The sequence below is a fragment of the Rattus norvegicus genome, chromosome X (assembly GCF_021556685.1).
Source record: "Rattus norvegicus strain SHRSP/BbbUtx chromosome X, alternate assembly SHRSP_T2T, whole genome shotgun sequence".
NCBI lineage: Eukaryota > Metazoa > Chordata > Mammalia > Rodentia > Muridae > Rattus > Rattus norvegicus.
The window spans coordinates 114,515,057-114,537,972 of NC_141554.1; the positions used below are offsets into that span (position 1 = coordinate 114,515,057).

The following is a 22,916-nucleotide window of genomic DNA, read 5'->3' on the forward strand; positions in this document are numbered from 1 at the left end:
TGATGAACATTTACATGTTTCTTTTTCAAAAATGCTCGTTCAGGTTTTTATCTGATACAAAAATTGCATCATTTAGACGTGGTTTTTTTTTCTGAATTGTTTGAGTTCCGTATGAAATCATGTGTATTAACCCCTTGTCATATGTATATGCTACAAATATTTTCTCTCATTGGATAATTATGTGTGTGTGGTTTTTTTTTCTGTAAAGAGGGTTTTTAGCTTGATTTAGTATCTTTTGTTAATTTTTACTTTGTTGCTTGTGCTTTTGAAATGTTTCCTCTTGGTTTTCTTCTAGTAATTTAATGTATTCTAATCTTACATTTAAATATTTATTTCATTTTAGTAATTTTATTTATATATATATACATAGATTTATATTAAAATAAATTTTGTAAATTTATTCATAAATTTGTAATTTTATAATAAATATTTCATTTCATTTTTCATTAGTTGACTTTGTAACTACTTAAATATAGAGATATAATTTTGTTATTCCACATATGGATATCCAATTTTCCTAGCATCATTTATTAGAATTGTGTCTTTCCTCATTGTGTAGTCTTGGTTCCTTTCTTAAATATAATTTGGTTATAAAAGTATGTGGTTATTTCTGGAATTCCTATTCTGCTCAGTTGCTCTGTTATGTCTGCCAGGTTCATGTGTTTATCTCATTGCCATGATGGTTTAATTAGAAAAGGTTTATAGTATATTTAATATGTGAAATATCTGGCTTTGTTCTCTTTGCTAAACATTACTTTGGCTATCAGAGTATTCTGTGGTCCTGTGTGGATTTCAAGATTTTTTAAAAAAAATGTCTGGGCAAAAGAACACTGATATTTTGATAGGATTATATTGAATCTATAGGCTGACTGGGGTGATAGGGACATTTTAATAATATTAATTCTTCCAATCTATGAGCACAGAATATCTTTTCGTTTGTGTTATTTATCTTGATTGTATCATTTTTCTTCAATATTTTTTTTTACTTTTCTCTCTGTGTATACGTGTGTATGGTTTTGTGTATTTATGGAACATACATGTAGAGGTCAGAGATCAATGTCAGGTTCAGTGTCTCATAGTTTCGGTTAGGTTGAGACTGGCTGGCCTCAGAGAGTCTTCTCTTTCTGCCTCCTTAGTGGTAGCATTATAAGTAACCATCACTATTATGTGGGTGCTGGAATTTGACCACAAATCCTCATGCTTTCCTGAAAAGCACTTTATTTTCTATAGATATTATTTAACTCTTTTATTCATAAATATTTTGTGGTAATTATAGATGTTGTGATATTTTTTCCTTTAGCTTTTATTAATGTATACAAATGATATGACTTTTGTATGTTGATGTTTCATTCCTTAGCATTACCAAATTTGATTTTGCTTGGTTGTTTTTAACAGTATTTGGTGAAGTTGTCAACAGGTTTTTTTAATATTAAAAACTATATTATCTGTGACTTTCTTCCTTCCATCTTGGATTTTTTTATGTATTTCTCTTGACTAATTGAATTGGCAAGTGCTTTCAGTAAAATATTGAGTAAAAGTAGTGAGAGAGGGAAGTCCTCCTGCAACTTTAATTTTTTCAAATCCTATTTTTAAAGATGGTTCTTAAATGTTTTAACCTTCCTTGTAGCCCACCACCCTGTTGGTCCATTGCATATATACTGTGGCTTCCAGTTTAGAATTTTTATGGAATACCCGAGTGTATGAACAAATGGATTCCTGTCTTGTTTGTTTGTTTTGTCCAATTCTGATATGTTAGTTTTTGTATGTCTTATTATTTTAAATTTTATTTTATTATTGTCTCATGGTAGCCTGTTTATTTTCTAATGAGAGACAGAAAGACAATGGATCCAAATAGGAGGGGAGTTGAGAAGTAGCTGGGGGGAGTATAGGGATACTAAATCATAATCATTTTACATTCCATGGTTTAAACAAAAATCTATGTTCAATAAAAGGGGAAAATTTGAATGCTTCACTTATTCCTCTCACCAAAAACAAAACAAAACAAAACCCAAGTCTTTTAAAAAGATAAGCAATGCTATGGTAAAAAAATGTCCAAAGACCATCCAGGGTGCCTCCTCTCATTTAATGCTGTGTAGAATTTATAGACTAATGATCAGGAAAAAAATGAGGAGTACAACACCATAAGCCAAACAAATCAAATACAAATTCAACACTTGACAGCCTCCAGTAGAAATACTCATCTCAAACCCACACTGATCATTCCCTGTAATAGATCATATGTTAAGTTCCCCCAAATTTCTCAATATATTAATATTGAGAAATATTCCTAATATAATGTATTTCCTCTGAGTACCACAGAATAGACCCAGAAATAATTGTTAGGAAAAAACCTCTGAAAATCCATAAATGTGTGGAAATTAAATATTGTGGTCTTAAAAAGTCTATAGATCAAACAAGTCACAAAGGAAATTAGAAACGTTTTGGAAGATTCTGTTTTTTAATAACTCATCATACCAAAATATGTGGTAAATAATGAAATCAGTGGTCAAAGAGCAATTTTTGCAATAACTGTTCATGTTTAAGAAAGAAGAAGCATCTGAAATCAATAACTCTACACCTGAAGGAACTAGGGGGAGCAAAAGAAGCTAAAGTCACCAGGCAGAAGGAAATAATGAAGATTACCATGTACTGCAATCGGGAGTAAAGGTAACTGAGAACACTACCAGATCCAAAGTTAATTTTGTGAAATGGTTAACAAACTGGCAAACATTGACCAATATTAACAAGGAAAACAGAGAAAAGGTGAATCACTAAATGAAAAATAAAGTGATGTCGTAGCTTACAGATATAAAAATACAGGGCACCTCGGCATAAAAAGCCACTTGACACCATGCCTGAGGACCCGAGTTCAATCTGAGACCCACATAAAGTGAAAAGAAAACAATGGAATGAATCCCTGTGGAAGAAAGAGAGAAGTAATTCCTGCAAGTTGTCCTCTGACCTCCACACATGCTCTGTGGCACAAGTGTGTGTTTGTTTGTGTGTGTGTGTGTGTGTGTGTGTGTGTGTGTGTGTGTGTGTGCGCGCGCATGCATGTGTGAGAGAGAGAGACAGACAGACAGAAACAGAGAAAGAGACAGAGACAGAGATCACCACAAATAAATCAATTTTAATAAAAAATATAAAAGAATACAATGAACAATGATAAAATAACAAATTATATAGCCTAGATAAAACATATTCATTCTTGCCTTTTTGCCAAGATGGCACCAAAAGCAAAGAAGGAAACTCCTGCCTCTCCCAAAGCTGAACCAAATCAAAGGCCTTGAATGAAAAGAAGGCAGTGGTAAAAGATCTCCACAGCCTAAAAAAAGAAGATCCAAACATCACCCACCTTCCTGTGACCCAAGAACCTGCAGAGCAGGAAGCAGCACAAAAACCCTCAAAAGAACATGATTGGCAGATAGAAGCTTGAGCACTATGCCATCACCAAATTCCCTGTCCACTGAGTCAGCCCTGAAGAAGTTAGAGGACAACAGTTCATTGTGGATGTCAAGGCCAGCACTCACCAGTGCTGACTGTGAAGAAACTCAGTGACACTGATGTGGCCAAAGGAAATACCCTGATGAGGCCTGATATAGAGAAGAAGGCATATGTTAGGATGCTTCCTGATCCTGATGTTCTGGATGTTGACAACAAGATTGGGGTCATCTAAACTGATTTTAGTTAGTCAATTCTAAATATACACATTTTCACCATATAAAAGTACACTCATTCTCATGCACACATACATGGACAAATTAGTAAAAACAAACCAAAAAGCAGCTAAAATTAAATATGGGCTATGATGATTTGCATGTGCTTGGCCCAGGGAGTGGCACTATTAGTAGGTGTGGCCTTGTTAAAGGAAGTGTGTCACTGTGGGGGTGGGGCTTAGAGACCCTCCTCCTAGCTGCCTGAGGATGCTCAGTCTGTTCCTGGCTTCCTTTGAGTGAAGATGTAGAACTCAGCTCCTCCTGCACCATGCCTGCCTGGATGCTGAGATGCTTTGATGATAATGGACTGAACCTCTAAACCTGTAAGCCAGCCTCAGTTAAATGTTGTCCATTTTAAAACTTGCTTTGGTCATGGTGTCTGTTCATAGCAATAAGAACCTAACTAAGACATGGGCCATTAAGATAACTCAGTGGGTAAAGTGATTGCCACACAAGTCCTATGACCTGAGTTCAATCCCTAGAACCCATGCAAAGGTGGAAAGAGAGAAAAATTGCACAAAATGTCCTACACATGTACTTCATGGCACCCCTCATATTTATCATACACAAAATAACAACAAATAAAATGTTAAAGGATGTGCAAGAAAAATATTACAAAAAGAAAATTTTAAACAGATAAAGAAATACATAAAAGTGATTGGATAAGTAATTAAAATTAAAAATTTCTATGTAATAAAACCTGGAGTAAATGACTGCAACCGGTGAAAACCATTAAATATTGAAGGAAGAATTAGGGCCAACTGTTCACTCCCGTGTGTGTGTGTGTGTGTGTGTGTGTGTGTGTGTATGCACAATATTAAAGAGGTAAAGAGGCACTTCCCAAATTATTCAGACAATTATGATCCTGATGAATAGCAGATACATCACAGTAAAAGAAAACGATATCCAATACCCCAATATAATGGAAACAAATACACATATGTGAGTATATTCACAACAGCATTACTTCCAATAGTTATAAGAAGAGTAACAGCTCAATATCCATCAATAGATAAATTGATATATAAGATGTCTATCTTTTATATTGGCATCAGCAATAGTGTCTGTGTTTGGTGGCTGGATATGGGATGAATCCCCAGGTGGGGCACTCTGGATGGCCTTTTCTTCTTTTTCTTCACCCCTTCTTTGACTCCACTCTTTGTCCCTGTATCTGCTTTAGACAGGAAAAATTCTGAGTTAAAATTTTGGAGTTGGGTGGGTGGCCTTAACAAAATTATTGTTCAGTCACTAAAGGTAGTAGGTTACCCATCCCCAGTCTCCCATTACAGTAGAGCCTTAAATACTATGTGTTAAAATCTGAGTACTTGTGAAAGCCAGAAAACTAGAGAGGCCACTAAGAGAGGATTGGTTTAAGAGGATGGGCAGGCCATAGTAGAACGTAGGCAATATGAAAATAGAGAGAGTGAATACTGGGGATTGAAAGGCTTAATTAGGGAGCGAGACCTGGGAATGGGAGAAGACAAGGGAGCAGAGAGAGGGCTAATCAAAGCAAAAAGGAATGAAAAGGCCATAGGGAACACTAGTATATTGTTGTCAAGTTTTTGAAAAATGTAATTTATTTAAGCCACGCAGTAGTGGCTCATGCTTATATTTCCAAAACTCAGGAGGCAGACCTCGGTGAGTCTGAGGCAAGCCTGGTCTACAAAGCAAGTGCCAGGACAGCCAAGGCTACACAGGGAAATCCTATCTTGAAAAATAAATAGGGCTGGAGAGATGACTTGGCAGTTAAAGGCCTGACTACTCTTTCAGAGGTCCTGAGTTCAATTCCCAGCAACCACATGGTGGCTCACAACCATCTGTAATGGGATCTGATGCCTTCTTCTGGTGTGTTTGAACACAGCAACATTGTACTCATATATAATAAATACATCTTTAAAAGGAGGGGGTAATTTTTTAAAAAAGAAAAATTAAATAAATAAATAAATCTTAGAAGGGGAAAGTGAAAAATAGGTACCCTTCATGACTGGGAAAAGCTTTTTCAGAAGCTATGTAATACTAAACAAAAATTCAAGTGCCAGAGGTGTGAAACATCTCCATAAGTTGTCCAGGAAGCTCCAGAGGCCCATAAAACAACACACAATTTTGTGATTTCTCTTGGATGAGCACCAAAAACTGAATGATAACATGACTATTCATATACTCTATTCAAATGAATCTACAGATTATTAAGTGAACACAACAAAATGCCATATAAATTAAACAGAAACAATCATTTGTATGTGTATATACTCATCGTCAAACAACTAGAAATAAATGTTTAAAAATCTACCAAGTCTTTTACTACATGCCTATAATCCCAGAACTTGGGAGGTTGAGACACAAGGATTGCTGGCTACTGGAGCAAAGGGTGATCCATGCTTCAAATCCCACCATGTAATAAAGATCATAAACTTTTTAAGTTAAAAGAATGCCTTAAGGACCTCCAAGATAGTCATACTTTTCTAAACTGGAACACAATCAGAATAAATATTGAAAGGGAAATGTAACGAAATCTATTTCATCAAAATTAAAACCTTCTGCTTATCAAAACCTACCACTAAAAGAAGAAAATGCAAAGCCATGAATCTAAAGACTTTCATACATAATGAGTTTTGATTACCTACTCTGTATAAAATGTTTATTCAATGTCAGTGGTTTCATGTTAAATATATAAATTACATAATGTAATTCCTGAAACGCTAAATCCACTAGAAAATAGAAGTATATAAATAAGGGAGGAGTACTACAGTAGTCTATATTTCTACAGTAAACTCCAGTCCAGACAGTGAAACCTCTCAAAAAACAAAACACACTACAAATCTTCAACTTCACTGGGTGGTGTTGTGTATGCCTTTAATCCCAGCACTCCAGAGGCAAAGGCAGAAGGATGTCTGTGAGTTGGAACCTGATCTACAGAGTGAGTTCCAGCATAGCCACACAAAGAAACCCTGTCTTGAAGAACCAAATAATAGTAATAAATAATAATAAATCATTATCACACTATTATTATATTACATAAAATATAAACAACAACTATATTAATAATGGCATACAATATAATATATAATGTATTGATAATAATTTTCAATAATATAATGTATAATATATAATATATGATTATGTATTTTCACTAGTATTATAGTATTATTCAACATCCCAAAGAGATATTCCTGACCAAAGCCTTGGAATATGGCTAGAGTTATTTCTTTCAAAGTGTGTCACAATTTCAAATTTTACATACTTGCAAAAGTTCCAATAAATTCATCAAAGTTGAAAAAATATTTCAAATAAAAATGCATTTAACATGCATCCTAAACATCACACTTTAGCAACACCCAGTCCACTGCAGAGTATCGCTTATCTACCCTTGTGGTCCACAACAGCTCACTGTCACAGCCCAACAGCACAAGGGTATATTCAAACCATATATTGTCATCCCCAGATGTATAAGCAGGGGGCAGGGGCAAAATATATCAGGAAGAATGAAGAGTGCAAAAGTTGGAGGTCAAGCCAGTGTATTGACACATGCTTATAGTTCCAGAGCTAAGGAGGCTGGAGCAGGAGGATGGCAAGTTTCAGGTAAGCTTGGGCTATATCATAGCAAATCCCAGGCATCTAGGGCAATGGTGATACCCTGTTTCATTAAAAGAAAGGAAAAAAGCCTCTGATTTAGGAAGGCTATTGAGGATAGTGATAAAAAAAAAGATCAGGGTCTGTTGGGCTAGATAACATATGAGGATCATAGTTACAGTAACATTTGCAAATTATATAGGTAAATTGTTACCCTTCGCTTGCCTGTAAAATATTAAAACACAGACCATTTTGCCAATTCTTTTGCATTGGGAATTAAATTTACCACACATTCAGACCATAGCATGTATTCTCTCTCTCTCTCTCTCTCTCTCTCTCTCTCTCTCTCTCTCTCTCTCTCTCTCTCTCTCTCTCTCTTTCTCCCCCACCCCATACTCAGTCACACATGATGCCTGGCATATGATATTTTATGTTATCATTTCATGGTGCTTAAGTTACATTCAATTAGCAGAAACCATTTCAAGACAGGGTTTCTCTGTGTAGCCCTGGCTGCCCTGGAACTCACTCTCTAGACCATGCTGGTCTCAAACCCAGAGACCTTCCTGCCTATGTTACGGGTTTGTGCCACCAGACTTACCACCATTGCCCAAGTAGAATACATATTTTTAAAATGAGTAAAATAGGCAAGTACGCTTTTCACTATAAGTAAATACATAGCCAATAAGTATATGGATCTTAACTCATAACCTACCATTTTGAAATACCAGCACATAGCCTCCAAAGTAGTTCAAAATAAAATTTACTGACAATACCAATCACGGAAAAAATGTAGACAAAGTGAAATTTTTAAAAATTACTAAACTGAGTAGCAGTGACTTGTGCCTTTAGTACCAGTACTCAAGAGACAGAATCAGGGGGGTCTCTGCGAGTTTGAGAGCAACCTGGTCTGTGGAGCAAGTTCCAGGACAGCAAGGGCTACGCAAAGAAACCATCTCTTGAAAAATAAAACAACAACAAAGAGTATTGGTAAATATATCAATTCGAATGTCTTCTGTCAGAATATCACAGAGCTAATCATATTTAGAGACTATAATCTAGCTATTCCAACTCTTTACAGAAAGTAAGTGAGCTCTCTTCCCAACACAAACATATATATATACACCAACTTTATTTAAAACATCTCCAGACTGAAAACAGTGCAAACATCAGTTGATAGGAAAGGGGATAGATACACTTTGTTCATTCATATAAATACTGTTAATTATAGACAACAACAAAAGTAAATCTCACAATGATGCCCAATGTGGGGACAAAACAATAGAAGCATCAAGATCTGTTGTATACCTAAGTGGTAGTAGTTAATAAGCCATATTATATTTCAAAATTGAAATGAAAGATTGATAGTAAACAATTTCTTGACAAATGATAATTATGTCAAACATAGATGTATTTGATATACACATTACATGATGTGAACGAACGGCATTTTAACCACTAAGCTACCTCTCCAACCCCATTAGTCAACTAAAACATTTGAATTAACATTTAAAAAACCAAGATTCAAAGAACATATACTGTGTTATGTCGTTTATACAGAGACTAATACCTGTCAAGACCTACCTATAACCAGAAAAGTCATTATAGTTACTTTTAGGAATTATTTACTAGGGGAAGACGGGAAGACACTTCCTAGAACAATGCAATCACTCCATTTTGTTGCAGTTCTTACATGAGCATATACATAAAATCCAGCAAGTAATACACTTGAACATTATGAAAATTACTGTAATCAGGATGGCTATTCTTAGTTCTCAACCTGACTACATCTGGAATCAGTTCAAACCCCAAAATAGAGAGACACACTTGTGAGAGGTTTTGAAGTGGAAAGAAATAATTCTAGTCCAGATTTCTGAGGTGGGAAGACATGCCTTCAATCCAGAACTTTTGAGGTGATAGGACTCACTTCTAATCTGAGCCATGCCTTTTTTTGGAAGCCTATACAAGGACAAGGAAGAAGGAAGCTAGGGATATTTGCCTGCTTGCTCTGGCATCACTAATAAGTCCATTCCCCTCACTGGCATTAGAATCTACTTCTTTGGGATTCCAGAATATTCTAAAAACTAACTTAGACTTCCAGCCTCCGGGACTGAAAAATTACTGTTTATCCAAATATCCACCACTCCTTGTTCTCTACCAAATTCAAGGCCTTTGGCCTCTTTTTCATTACTTGTTGTTACTTATATGAAATTTTGAAAAGGCAACACGTCAATACTAGAATTCATAAACATTGAAAATGATAAAGTTATGCCATACTAAAAGCTCTGATCAGTGACAAAACTTAGTGGTAAAGTGATTAGCACAGGTGAAGTGCTATGTTCAACCCTTATTTTCATAAAACACTTTGTTACTGAAAACGTTGGTAGATTTAGGTTAATATCAGAAAATATAATGAAAGGTAACAGAAAAACTGAACCATGACATTAAGTCCAAAAGTGTGTATTCTTTCTGTTTGGAAATGTATGCAGAGAAAGGTCACCTATTGTCTTCAAAATTTTTTATTTGGACTTGAGTTTTTTTTGGGGGGGGTGAATTTTAGAACTTGATAGGAAAGAGAGTATAAAATAAATAAATGAATGACACTCCACTGGTAGAGCAAAATAAGATAAGGAAATGTTGAGATTTTAGTTTGTCCTCTTATTAATTAAATGCACATTTAGGCCAGAATCTCTCATTGCAATATCTTGACAATCACAATCATATTTTTCTAAGAAGTTTTCAGACTGGATAAACCAGAGTCTCAGCAGGACTTCCAGAAACCAGAAAGCTCAAGCAACACAAAGGGCTTGTTATATGTTTTTATTCTGAAAATAATTAATTGAAGTTCAAGTTTCCAGCAGGGAGTTGAAAGAATTGTTCTCCCTTGAAGACAAGACTTGCGAATGCCCCATAGAGGAGGCAATTGGAATGTAATGAGGTGAAAATGGATTATGCTTTCACTTCTGTGTCACAGGAAAAGAATTCCCTTTACAGGAAATTAATTCACACCTTCGTTTCATCCAGAATGGATTCAGAATGGAGATGTAGGGGGGTTTACAAAAGGAAGACATTGTATTTGGTCACTCAGTTTCAACCACATACTCTGTAAGATTGTTTTTTACTCAGTGTCAGTAGTCAGCGTGTAAAATACATGAAAATTGCATAATGTTATTCCAAAAATAATCTACTAGAAAAAATAAGTATATAAATAATAAGAGTGTTTACGACAAAATATTTTAAATAAAGATCTCATTGTGTCTATTGAAAGTAGAAAAGATACTAATCACCTCACATGGTTATCCATTTTCCTTTCATGACAAAACCATATGCAATCTATATATTTACACAGTTCCTGAATACAATACACTACTATTAACTAGGACTCTTGTTGTATGTTAGCTCTGGAGACTGCTACTTTTTGACCTGAATCTCTCCACTATCTTCCCTAGCTTGCTCCTAATAATAACTGTTTTATTCTATGCGTATGACAGTTTTTCGACTATGTGTAAAAGAGACCACACAATAATTTTCCTATAACTGGCTTATTTTACTCATCATATTTTGTCAAATGGCATGATCTCTTTTTAAAAATACGTTGCTTTTAATTACTGTATAAAGTGTTAGATACTGGGGCAATTTGAATAATAATGGCCCCCACAGGCTCATATATCTGAGACGAGGAATAGGCGATATATAATAATTAAACTAACTAAACAAACAAATAATAAATGAATAAATGAATAAATGAATAAATAAATAAATAAATAAATAAATAAATAAATAAACAAACAAAGGTGTTGAATCCATGGGAGCAGTAAGAAACCACAGCATACCATATTTATCATAAAGATATGATTTTCTCTATGAAGTCTTGACAAATAAAGCTCAACCACACGATATAAAACAGACCAATACATATGCATCATTAACCAAAAAATTCTTCATCATGTGTCCTTTCACATACTTACTTTAACAGAACATCCTTTCACCTATGTCTACTTCAGCAAAACACTCCTTCATGTTTGCCCCAACAAAACACCATCCAACACAACTGACATTCAAAAAACCCATAAGTTTTCACTTCGAATAAATAAATAAATAAATAAATAAATAAATAAATAAATAAATAAATGGCAATGTGTTGACCAGGAAGCTGTATCATCTCGTTTTAAAATGCTTATGTGTACGTGAGTGTACCTGAGTACATGCATGCTGATATCAGAATAGGCCAGAAGACATCTGATATCCTGGAACTGGAGTTACAGCTGACTAATATGGGTGATAGAAACTAAACCTAGGTCCTCTGCAAGAGCAACTCTTAGCTGCTGAGCCATCTCTCCAGCCCAGACTATGTCATCCCAGCAAAGGTTTTGTTTTTGTTTTATTTTTCTCTTTTGAGTTTCATCTAAAACTCTTTTTAAAAAATATTTACTTATTTTATGTATATGGTACACTGACACTCTCTTCAAATATTACAGATGGTTGGGAGGCACCATGTGGTCTCTGGGAATTGAACTCAGGACCTCTGGAAGAGCAGTCAGTGCTCTAACTGCTGAGCCATCTCTCCAGCCCCTTAAATTCTTAAAATTATGGATAATATTAATATTTACCTGTGTTTTATGAAGAGCAAATGAAATTATATTAAATACCTTCCTGTACTGAAGAAAAGCCAAAACCTATATAACAATGAACAAGAGTTAATTTGTGAGGAGACATAATTTACTAACTTTTCTTAAATTTGGGAGAGAACTCTGGAAAAATAAATTTAAAAAAACACATCAAGATAGGCTTTGTTGATGCCAAGCAACCAGAGCTTCCAGGGACTAAGCCACTACCTAAAGACTATACATGGACTGACCCTGGACTCTGACCTCATAGGTAGCAATGAATATCCTAGTAAGAGCACCAGTGGAAGGGGAAGCCCTGGGTTCTGCTAAGACTGAACCCCCAGTGAACTAGATTGTTGGGGGGAGGGCGGCAATGGGGGGAGGGCGGCAATGGGGGGAGGATGGGGAGGGGAACACCGATAACGAAGGGGAGGGGGAGGGATTAGGGGGATGTTTGCCCGGAAACCGGGAAAGGGAATAACACTCGAAATGTATATAAGAAATACTCAAGTTAATAATAAAAAAAAAAAGATAGGCTTTGTTGGGGATTTAGCTCAGTGGTAGAGCACTTGTCTAAGCGCAAGGCCCTGGTTTCAGTCCCCAGCTCAAAAAAAAAAAAAAAGATAGGCTTTAAATACTAGAACTCTGGTGGTGGGGATAGAGAGATTAAATGTAAAACAGAAGAGGTAAGAGTGAGAGGGAGGAGAAAAAGTGCAGGAGGGAAGAAGGAAAAGGGAAAAGGGGCTAGAAAGGCACAGACACAAAGAGAGAAGATGGGATAGAAAATGTTTTAGAGATAGGCTAAAACTAGATATTCAGAACTCATTACATGGAATGCCTTTAAACCTTATTAGTACGTATTTGATTGTTTGCCATTTTTGTTAGTCAGTAAGCTTTGCAATGGTATTATGTCCACTAAGTTCACTGCTTAGCAGATAGAGCTTTGCACAATGCCGGGACCACAGTAAATGATTATCAGCACTTGTTGATAGAATAAATAATAAGAGAATCAAATATTAATAACATCCAAAGATCCATGCACAGCTGACTAAGAAAACAAAGAAGAGAAATAAACTGGAATAAAATTAGTTTAAATTTTGGACTTGAGTGCCTGAGAAACCTGAAAAACATGCAGAACATTCACTATTAGTCAGATTCAATATGTATAATTCGTCTCCATAAGAAAGGTAGAATGGAATATACAAAATCATGATTCATTAGCATATGGAGAACAGCAGAGCATCACGTGGGAGCAGTTGTTCCGGAAGTTATAAGAATACAGGAAGTAAGCATCATAACAGACAAAGCGGAAGTAACAGAAGCTCAGTCACGTGCAGTCGCGCGCAGTCGGAGAGGTGATCTGTGACTGTTAGTAAGGTCGTGAAAGCTGACGGAGAATAAAGATATGAAAAAGTTTGGTAGTAACTGGTCCAATAGTAACAAACATTATGGAAAGTCTGGCAGTTCCTATGAGGATCCACAAAGCAACTACAGATAGTAAGTTTATAGAAATCTTTGAATCAAAGTTTCGAAGTCTGGGGGTGGCCGCTTTAAAATTAACCGCAATGGCGTAGTGAAACAAGTTTCATAGCTTGAAGTTAAATCCTAGGTAGTTGCTGGTTAATCGCTTTATTTATAGACTGATAACAAAATAACGTTTAACTCATAGTTGTCATAAATAATTGAATATGAGTAAAAATGTTTAAAATGTGCTTGTGATCACTACTAAACTGTTTTTTGTCGTGGTGTTCTTGAATAAACTGTGGAAACATATACCACAGTATTTAGGGGGCGGTCCTTGATGTATAATCCCTCCAGGGTGGAGAGAATGAGTAAGATGCTTATGTTTTAAACAGTGGGAAATTTTAGGCATCCAACGGAAGCGTTAGTGGCTGAGGCTCAAAATGGAGGACGTTCTAGAACTTTAAAGTGCTTTCAACTTAACAGAGTTTTCAGCCCTCGTGCACCGGGCTATCTTTCCATAAGTTCTGCCCACCTTTCCTATTGGCTACTAACGTAGTCTTTTCAGTTTCTCATTGGCCTTCAAATTTTGGGCCCACCTCCTGGAGTAAAAATGCCCCCAGCCAAAATTGAACATTTTAAATTGTGCCAGGGCAGATAGCTGGGAAATTGAGATGCATTTGTTTTCCATATTAAGATTGCAAAAGCTTCCATAAAAGATTGCAAAAGATGTTGTTTTTGAGGTGCCCCACCTTTTGTTTTGCTGAGGTTTTTAAGGGGGTGGTGTAAGTTGGTTAGTTTCTTTTGTTTCTCTTATGCTAAATAAACAGTTTGCAAATAATTTAAAATGGATGGACCGGATCAGTCGGAACTGAAGAGAAACGCTGCTTAAAGTTGGAACATCGGGGTGATTTTAACACCGGACTGAGCTACTTCCGGGGGACAATGGGCGGGTTGAATATTCTGTGCCTTTGGCGCGGTTCATTTTGTTGCTAAACATTTCATCCTTCCGCAGCCAAAGGACCCAGAAGAGTGAGGAAGCGCTGACACCTCAGGTGCCAAGGCCGGAGCAGATCATTTCAAGCTCCCCGATGGCCATGGCCGTGGTGAGTGCGGGGCACCTCGCGCTGAGCTGAAAAGCAAGGGCTCGGGCAGCAGAGGGGAGGGAAGGGAAGGGAGGCGCGAGCCGGGCTTGGACACGTGAGCAAGTGGCGAATCAGGGTCTGGCCCGCCAGCCCCTGGGGCGGGGCTCGCGTCCTCCACCCGCCCCCTGGTCCCAAGAAAAAGCGGCAGACAGGAGGGTAGCAGCCAGCAGGAAGATGGGGGCTTGGTGGATTGTGACTTTCTGTGGTGTCCTTACTGTTAGCGCTTAAAAAAAAAAAAGCCCCTGATCCCTTAAAAAAGAGGGGCAGTTGTTTTTAATTCAAAGAACAGAGCTGCCTAGGTAAAATGATTACTTTATCAGAGTTCCATTTCTTAGTTTCTGCAATTCGCTTCCAAACACCAGTGAGTAGTTATATAATGTAAGAAAAATGTCTAAGTGAGGCTCCTTAGACCTTCATGTCGATTTTGACAGGTTTTTTTTTTTTAACTCAGTAGCTTTTGAGCTTGGTCATAAGTTGAAATGAAGCATTTTACTAGCCTGTTCAATGATTGCCTACACCTCACACCTAGGCTTCTGTCTCCGCACATCTCCAAGTTACAATTACTATGGTGCCCTTTCATAGGTGAATGCTTTGTCATACTGAGCTTTTCTTTACTTACATCCCAAGCAAAGAGCCCAGATTTATATGTGAAGGGTGAAAAGAAGATGGGAGTTGATTGTTTTAAAGACATACACCTAAAACTAACAGCACATTTTTTTACGCTGAAATTTATGCCTTAACCTTAAAAGTATTCAAATTTATGTGATAGGAGTGGCTTTCAAAGGCAGTTTTAGAGTGGTGTGCATAAATTGACAGCTTCTTTTGTGTATTTTGTGCTTGAGGGTGATTGGTGGAATTATAATTTACCTTTGTGAAAATTTTCTCGTAGGATTTTAAAATGTATGTGGATCAAGCATGTAGAGCTGCTGAGGAATTTGTCAATATTTACTATGAGACAATGGACAAAAGACGGCATGTGAGTTTTATAGTCTATATAATTCTTTGTTTAAATATTATTTTTGTTTAAATACCATTTATCTGAACCTGCATACTTAATTATGCTGCACAAGTTCTTCAAGAGTTGCTTCTATTGGATTACATTTTGGTTATTGATTTTTGGTTTTGGTTTTGGTTTTCCTGTTTTTGGTGTTTCATTTTGTTTTCTTGATTCGGGGAATGGTTCGCTGTATTTTTGAAACCCAAACACATTGGAAGTCTAGGGAGAAGATCTGGTGGGACTTGGGGGAGAGAAAGAATATGATCAAAATACTTAAATTTAAAATTTTTTACATAAAAATAGAAAAAGAAAAGAGGACGAGTTGCTTATAGAAGGTATGATAAGGTATTAGTAAAGATGCCAGCTCTGGAAGCATAAGTTTGCCTTTACCATGCTCTTCAGCCAAGTCCCAACTTTTTTTAACCTCGTTTTATTTATTTATTTATTTATTTATTTATTTATTTATTTATTTATTTATTTGGAAGCTGGGGACCGAACCCAGGGCCTTGCGCTTGCTAGGCAAGCACTCTACCACTGAGCTAAATCCCCAACCCTCGTTTTATTTTTAAATTGGAAAAAAAAATGCGGTACTGGAAATTGAATTCAGGGCCTTAACATACTATACAAGTACTTTACCACTCTCCTATATACCCAGTTCAGGAATTAATTTAGACATTTCATATAACTGGGTCCAACATACCTGTACATATAAGTGGTTGATCTTTTCTTAGTTCCTCAAATTAACAAAGTTAAAGAGATGATGCAGGGAGGTCTCCTGGTTTGCTTCTTTTATTTTCTATACTAATAGAAAATGTCTGCTTAAGGTTCACAGTTGTAGCTGATGTTCACAGTAAGACTCCTAGTAATACACATGCTTTGAGTTTTTAATACATCAAGGTCTCATATCGTTTTTTGTTTTCATTGTAACATATTCCTCAACTCTAGTTTTATAGATTTTTATGTGCATTTGTGTTTTGCCTGCCTGTATGAAATGGTGTTACAGATAGTTGTGAACTGACATGTGAGTGCTGGGACTTGAATTCACATCCTCAGTTCTTAACCACTGAGCCATCTCGCAACACCACCTGAACTGTATTATAAAGAATAATTAACTGTATTTATTATTCCAACATATTATTAAATGAGCCTTGCCTTGTTCTCCTACCAGTACAGGACTGTTTTGTTATTTTTAAAACTTTTTAAAGTAAGATAAAACATTTTACAGTTGCTGACATGGACCTGGGGGTGGGAAAATCTAAAACAGTGGATGTTTATTGTCCCTTGTCATAAATATTTGTCATTTATGTTGTCTTGGTGCTTTCAGAACTACTGTATCCTATTGAGTTTGATGGCACAAGCCTCTAATTCCAGGACAGCCAGAGCTACATAGTAACACCCTGTTCCAGAAAAATAGATGACCCATAGATAGATAGATAGATAGATAGATAGATAGATAGATAGATAGATAGATATAGAGATACAGAGATAGATAGATAGATAGATAGATGATAGATAGATAGATATAGAGATACAGAGATAGATAGATAGATAGATAGATAGATAGATAGATAGATAGATAGATAGATAGATAGATAGATAGTAAAGTCAAGTAAAGTTAAGGGGCACATGGGACAGCATAGCCAAGCCCCTCTTGGTGCACATCTGTAATTGTAGAATTCTAGAGGCTCAGACAAGATCCTAGGTGTGAGGCCATCCTGGAATACAAGACAAAAGTTAAAAAAAGACAGGTATCATAGTTCATTATCAGTGCAAGGTATATGTGATCCTTTTAATCCAACTTTACCTTTGAGAATAAAACAAGCAAGGTTTTGTCATCAAAACTAATATGAAAATATTAAAATACGAATTTCCAGGTTTACAGAGTGGGATAATACCTATTCAAGGCAAGGTAGGCATCATGGTCACATTATTTTCCAAAAGCAACCAGGCAAAAGAAGTGGAAATAGAAACCATAGAGGTAGAGACTGTGCCATGAAAATGTTTACATACCGTCCATAATCTTTTAATGCATTTGTAGAAGATGCTTGTGAGTTAAAATACCTATTTTTAAACTCTTCCTTTATTTTTAGGCACTTGTCAGGCTGTATTTGGACAAGGCCACTCTAATCTGGAATGGAAATGTTGTTACAGGGCTGGAAGCCCTTGCTAATTTTTTTGAGATGTTGCCTTCCAGTGAATTCCAGATCAATATGTTAGATTGCCAACCAGTTCATGGTAAGATCATGATCTTTCAAAGAATCTCCTTCATTTTCTGTTAGTAAACACTGAGGTTTACACCCCAAGCAACAGTAACCTTCAATAGTGGGTATGGTTACTTATTTGAACAAGTTAAGTGTCACAAAAAAACAAGTTATATAGTCAGGATTTGGGTCTTGTTTTCACTCCAGAAACCACCATTAATTTTGGGAGATTGTGATTTTTTGTTATCTAAAAGGAGAATGGCTACAGAAAAAATTAAATATCATATCATAGATTAATGTGTCTGAGTGTTTGTTAAAATTTCAGAGAACTGTATTCTATGGAAGAATGACTTGTGATAGAATTTGATTCCCAGTGGATTGATGCAGTTCACCTCTAGATGGGGAATTCACTATCTTAAGTAGTTGTTTATAATGATATCTCCCCTTATAGTTCCTGAAGAATGGCTTTAGAGATAAACTATGAATGATGTTAGATATCTAATGAAATATTAACATGTACAGGGAGCATATAGTCATGTTGGATTTATGATCTCTGTTTTTTTTTGAAACTTGAGAGAACCCTGCAAATCTTTCTAGACTGAAAAGAATCATCTTAATACTTTTTAAAATATTCATCTATTGACTTTGATATGCTTCTTAAAATACAGAGCGTTCATGAAAAAAACTTTTAACATTGCAGCACAAGCTTAGATGTGTAATGTGACCTATTCCTCTTGCTTATATTGCTAAAGAGCAAGCTACCCAGTACCAGACTACAGTGCTCGTCGTGACCAGTGGAGTGGTGAAGTTTGATGGAAACAAACAACACTTCTTTAACCAGAACTTCCTGTTGACTGCGCAGAGCACTCCTAACAGCACGGTGTGGAAGATTGCAAGTGATTGCTTCCGTTTTCAAGATTGGGCTAGTATTTAAAGGAGCAAAAGCCCGTTCGATTGGTCCATTAGTTCCAGCAAGAGAAGTTTAATGTGAATTAATAGATTTCGTTGCAAAAGTACTATAAACTTAAGTGTATGTGCTAAAACTAAATGTATGTAATATTTTTTTATTCCTAGCAGCACCTTTGCTAGATTAGCTGCCAGTTTGGATTATTGCCCTTAAAAGCTTTAAAGATAGTTTTTTACATGCCTTATGCATACATTCCACTACTGATACTCTCAAGGTAATATTAAACATGATCTAGGTACTAAGATACTCACTGTGAACCCAATCTCTTGCACAAATGGAGTCCTTTTTTGTAATACTGTCTATGGAATAGCACAAGATAGCTCTGTAGGAGGAAATAGTGGTTTTTCAGTTATTAGGGTAATTTCTCAATGAAGCACATGCCTGTTTACGATGAACAATGGTACTAAAGTTTTAATATATAAGTATAGATATTTGAAGTCAGTTCAATTTAATTTTATGCTAGTGTTCTGTCATATTTCAATTGCATATAAGTGTATAATAGTCCTGCTGTTTTCTGACATTGACATGTTTCCTTTTGAAATGAAGTAATCAACTAGATGGGCGAAAAATGGTCTTGATGGATACTTGGGTATTGGGTACATTTAGTGGCAGTAGCAACTCAGAGAAACATTTTCTTGGAAGCTTCAAGTCAATATATTTATGTGATAAATGGGAGTGAGAATAAAAGCCTTAATGGGAGAGTATGGAATGAGAAATACAGAAATCTAAGACTGAAGCCAACAAACGAGAGAGGTGGCCATACTCGTGTCCTACCTCCTGCAAGTGTAGCCGAGTTTCAGGGTTGTATCCCAAAAGTGTCTAAGAATCCTTGCCAAATGGTCCTAAAAACTGGATTTTAAGATCCTTTTACTCCCCTTCATACTTATCTCCAGTGTCCACCCTAGTTTGTGAATTCATAGGATTAAGATATCAGCAGTAAACTTCGTCTCAGAGTCTGAAAGGTAGGAAGGAGGCTACCGCTCAATCCGTGTGGACCCCGAACTCCAAAGTCTTCCGTGTAGGCCTCGAGCCCACAGCCTCCTGGGTCTTACCCGCCACGCACAGGAATGATTTTCTTCTCTGGTGTTTGCACTGTCAACTGTATTACCTACTTTTTAAAATTAAATCTATGATCTTATGATTTATTTCTGTATGGCACTGGATTAGAAATAATATTAAAATATTTCTGCTTATGGTTAAAAAAAACAAATCAAGGAAAAGATCTTCATGATAAACTTCAAAGGAACAAACTCATTAACTTTATGTCTTAGATTCTAAAGACAAAAAAAGTTTTTAGTTTTTAGTTAAATTTTAAATTTTACAATTTTTTGCAGTTTTTAAATATTTTAAGCTAACATGCTATCTTTGTTCTGTGGTATGATCAAAATTAAATTATCACTCAATTTTAAAACTAGTAATTTACTTTGGTCCAGAAATGCACTTTTAATTATTGTATTATTTAAATGAAGTAGAAGGGGATAGAACTGATATTTAAAACTATGGTTTATTTCAGTTCTTATCAAAACATACGCATTCTAGACTATTCAGAGTGGGCTTGCTCTTATTTTGAATTTTTTCCATTAACTACATCTTTAGTGGAAACAATTAAAATGTCCAATCGCTGCCCTTTCTATTGGTGGAGAACAATCTCAAAACTGTGTATAATTAGCAATAACAGAATTGAACCATTGTGAATTGCTTTATCCATACACTGTATAATTCCGTAATGTGTATGACTTTAAATGGCTGGAACTGCTCATATGTGGACTAAACTATTTTTGACATGTTCATATTTTTATAACTTAAAAAATAAAAATGCATTTTCACAAGTTTTCTCGTCTTTCTTAAGGTTTTTTGCTTTTGTATTTAAGGCCCCAGAATGGGAACTGGTTCATTATAAGGCTTCTTTTTTAAAAATAGTTTTATTATTTCATTAATTTACATTTCAAATGTTATCCCCTTTCCAAGTTCCCCCACCAACAACCCCCCTATCCCATCCTCCCTCCTCCATGCTTCTATAAGAGTGCATGTTCATGAAATTTTCCCATGTGCTGATGTGTTCAAGATTCTTCCCCACTTTTTCTTCTGTTAGTTTGAGTGTATCTGGTTTTGTGTGTAGATCCTTGATCCACTTGAACTTAAGCTTTGTATAGGGTGATAAAAATGGGTCAATTTGCATTCTTCTACATGCTGACCTCCAGTTGAACCAGCACCATTTATTGAAAATGCTATCTTTTTTTCCATTGGATGGTTTTAGCTCCTTTGATCAAGTGACCATAGGCGTGTGGGTTCATTTCTGGGTCTTCTATTCTATTCTACTGATCTACCTATCTGTCTCTGTACCAATACCATGCAGTTTTTGTCACTACTGCTCTGTAGTAGAACTTTAGGTCAGGGGTGTTGATTCCCACGGAAGTTCTCTTAATTTCTAGAATAGTTTTTGCTACCCTGAATTTTTTTTCATTCCAGAAGAATTTGAGAATCGCTCTATCTCTGTGAAGAATTGAGTCGGATGTTTGATGGTGATTGCATTAAATCTGTGATTGCTTTTGGTAAAGTGGCCATTTTTACTATATTAATCCTACCAATCCTTGAGCATGGGAGATCTTTCCATATTCTGAGATTTTTTATTTCTTTCTTCAGAACTTGAAGTTCTTGTCACACAGATCTTTCACTTGCTTGGTTAGAGTCACACCAAGGTGTTTTATGCTATTTGTGACTACTATGAAGGGTGTCGTTTCCCTAATTTCATTCTCAGCCTGTTTATCCTTTGAGTAGAGGAAGGCTACTGATTTGTTTGAGTTAATTTTATACCCAGCCACTTTGCTGAAGTTGTTCATCAGGCGTAGTAGTTCTCTGGTAGAACTTTGGGGGTCACTTAAGTATACTATCATATCATCTGCAAATAGTGATATTTTGACTTCTTCCTTTCCAATTTGTATCCCTTTGACCTCTTTTCATTGTCTGATTGCTTTGGCTAGTATTTTGAGTACTATATTGAATAAGTATGTCTAGTCCCTGATTTTTGTGAGATTGCTTCAAGTTTCTCTCCATTTAGTTTGATGTTGGCTACTGGTTTGCTGTATATTGTTTTTACTGTGTTTAGGTATGGGCCTTGAATTCCTGATCTTTCCAAGACTTTTACAATGAAGAAGTGTTGAATTTTGTCAAATGCTTTCTCAGCATCTAATGAAATGGTCATATGTTTTTTTTCTTTGAGTTTGTTTATATAGTGGATTATGTAGATGGATTTCTGTATATTGAACCATCCCTGCATCACTGGGATGAAGCCTACTTGATCACAATGGATGATCATTTTGATGTGTTCTTGGATTCAGTTTGTGTGAATTTTACTGAGCATTTTTGCATTGATAGTCTTAAGGAAAATTGGTCTGAAGTTCCCTTTCTTATTTTGGGTCTTTGAGTGGTTTAGGTATCATCATAACTGAGACTTCTTAACTTAAAAAATAAAACATGTTACAATGCTACAAACAATGATAAGTAGCTTGGGCTTTTTTCCCTGTCTATTATACAGTCTGTCTTTCCCTCTTTTCCTACGAAGCACGCACATTGCAAAGAATCAACTGTTTGAAACACTAGTGAAGTTTGGGGTGAGAAATTGGTACTCTTAACCTGGAGAAAATAGCCAAAGCATTCCATTTATTGAACATTGAATCAGAAATGCAGTGGCATTCCAGAAACCTTTATTCCTCCAATTTTAATATTACATTAAAAATAATGTCAATAGGATCTAGCAAGAAGGCACGGTGATTAAGAGCTGGTGCTATACAAACGAAACTAACTTTTGGTGTTATTTTTTAAATTATTTTATTTACACCCCAAATGTTACCCTTCTCCCAGTGCCTACTCCCAGACTTCTTCACCTCATCCCTCATCCACTTCACTTCTGAGAGGGTGCCCCCCACCAGGCATCCCCTGCTTCTCTGGGGCATCAAGTGTCTACAGGATTAGGTGTATCCTCTCTCACTGAGACCTCACAAAGCAGTCCTCTGAAACATATGTGTCTGGGCCCTACCTCTGTATGCTATTTGGTTGGTGGCGTAGTCTCTGGGAGCTCCCCAGGGTCCAGGTTAATTGAGTAGTTAGTAGACTGTTGGTCTTCCTATGGGGTTACAATCCCTTCCAATTCCTTCAGTCCTTCCCCAAGCTCTTCAAAAGGGGTCCTTGACCTCAGTCCAATGATTGCCTGTGAGCAGAGACCAAAAGGAATGACCAACCAGTGACCAGCCTATCG

The 22,916-nt window shown here is 36.2% G+C and overlaps 1 protein-coding gene across 4 annotated transcripts; it reads left to right on the plus strand.

Moving 5' to 3' along the window:
• The first annotated feature begins 13,153 nt into the window (after positions 1 to 13,153).
• On the plus strand, positions 13,154 to 20,490 carry Nxt2 (nuclear transport factor 2-like export factor 2). 4 transcript variants are annotated; one of them, XM_087599832.1, is made up of 5 exons: positions 13,154 to 13,387; positions 14,367 to 14,457; positions 15,386 to 15,472; positions 17,584 to 17,728; positions 18,447 to 20,490. In XM_087599832.1, exons 1-5 carry the CDS (start codon positions 13,296 to 13,298, stop codon positions 18,626 to 18,628), a joined length of 597 nt encoding a protein of 198 aa, XP_087455958.1. In that variant the 5' UTR covers positions 13,154 to 13,295; the 3' UTR covers positions 18,629 to 20,490. The 4 variants fall into 4 exon arrangements, with proteins under 4 accessions (XP_087455958.1, XP_087455959.1, NP_001101590.1 ...); XM_087599833.1 differs by lacking the exon at positions 13,154 to 13,387 and adding an exon at positions 13,778 to 14,094; NM_001108120.1 differs by lacking the exon at positions 13,154 to 13,387 and having other exon boundaries at positions 14,282 to 14,457; positions 18,447 to 20,485.
• The last annotated feature ends 2,426 nt before the right edge of the window (positions 20,491 to 22,916 follow it).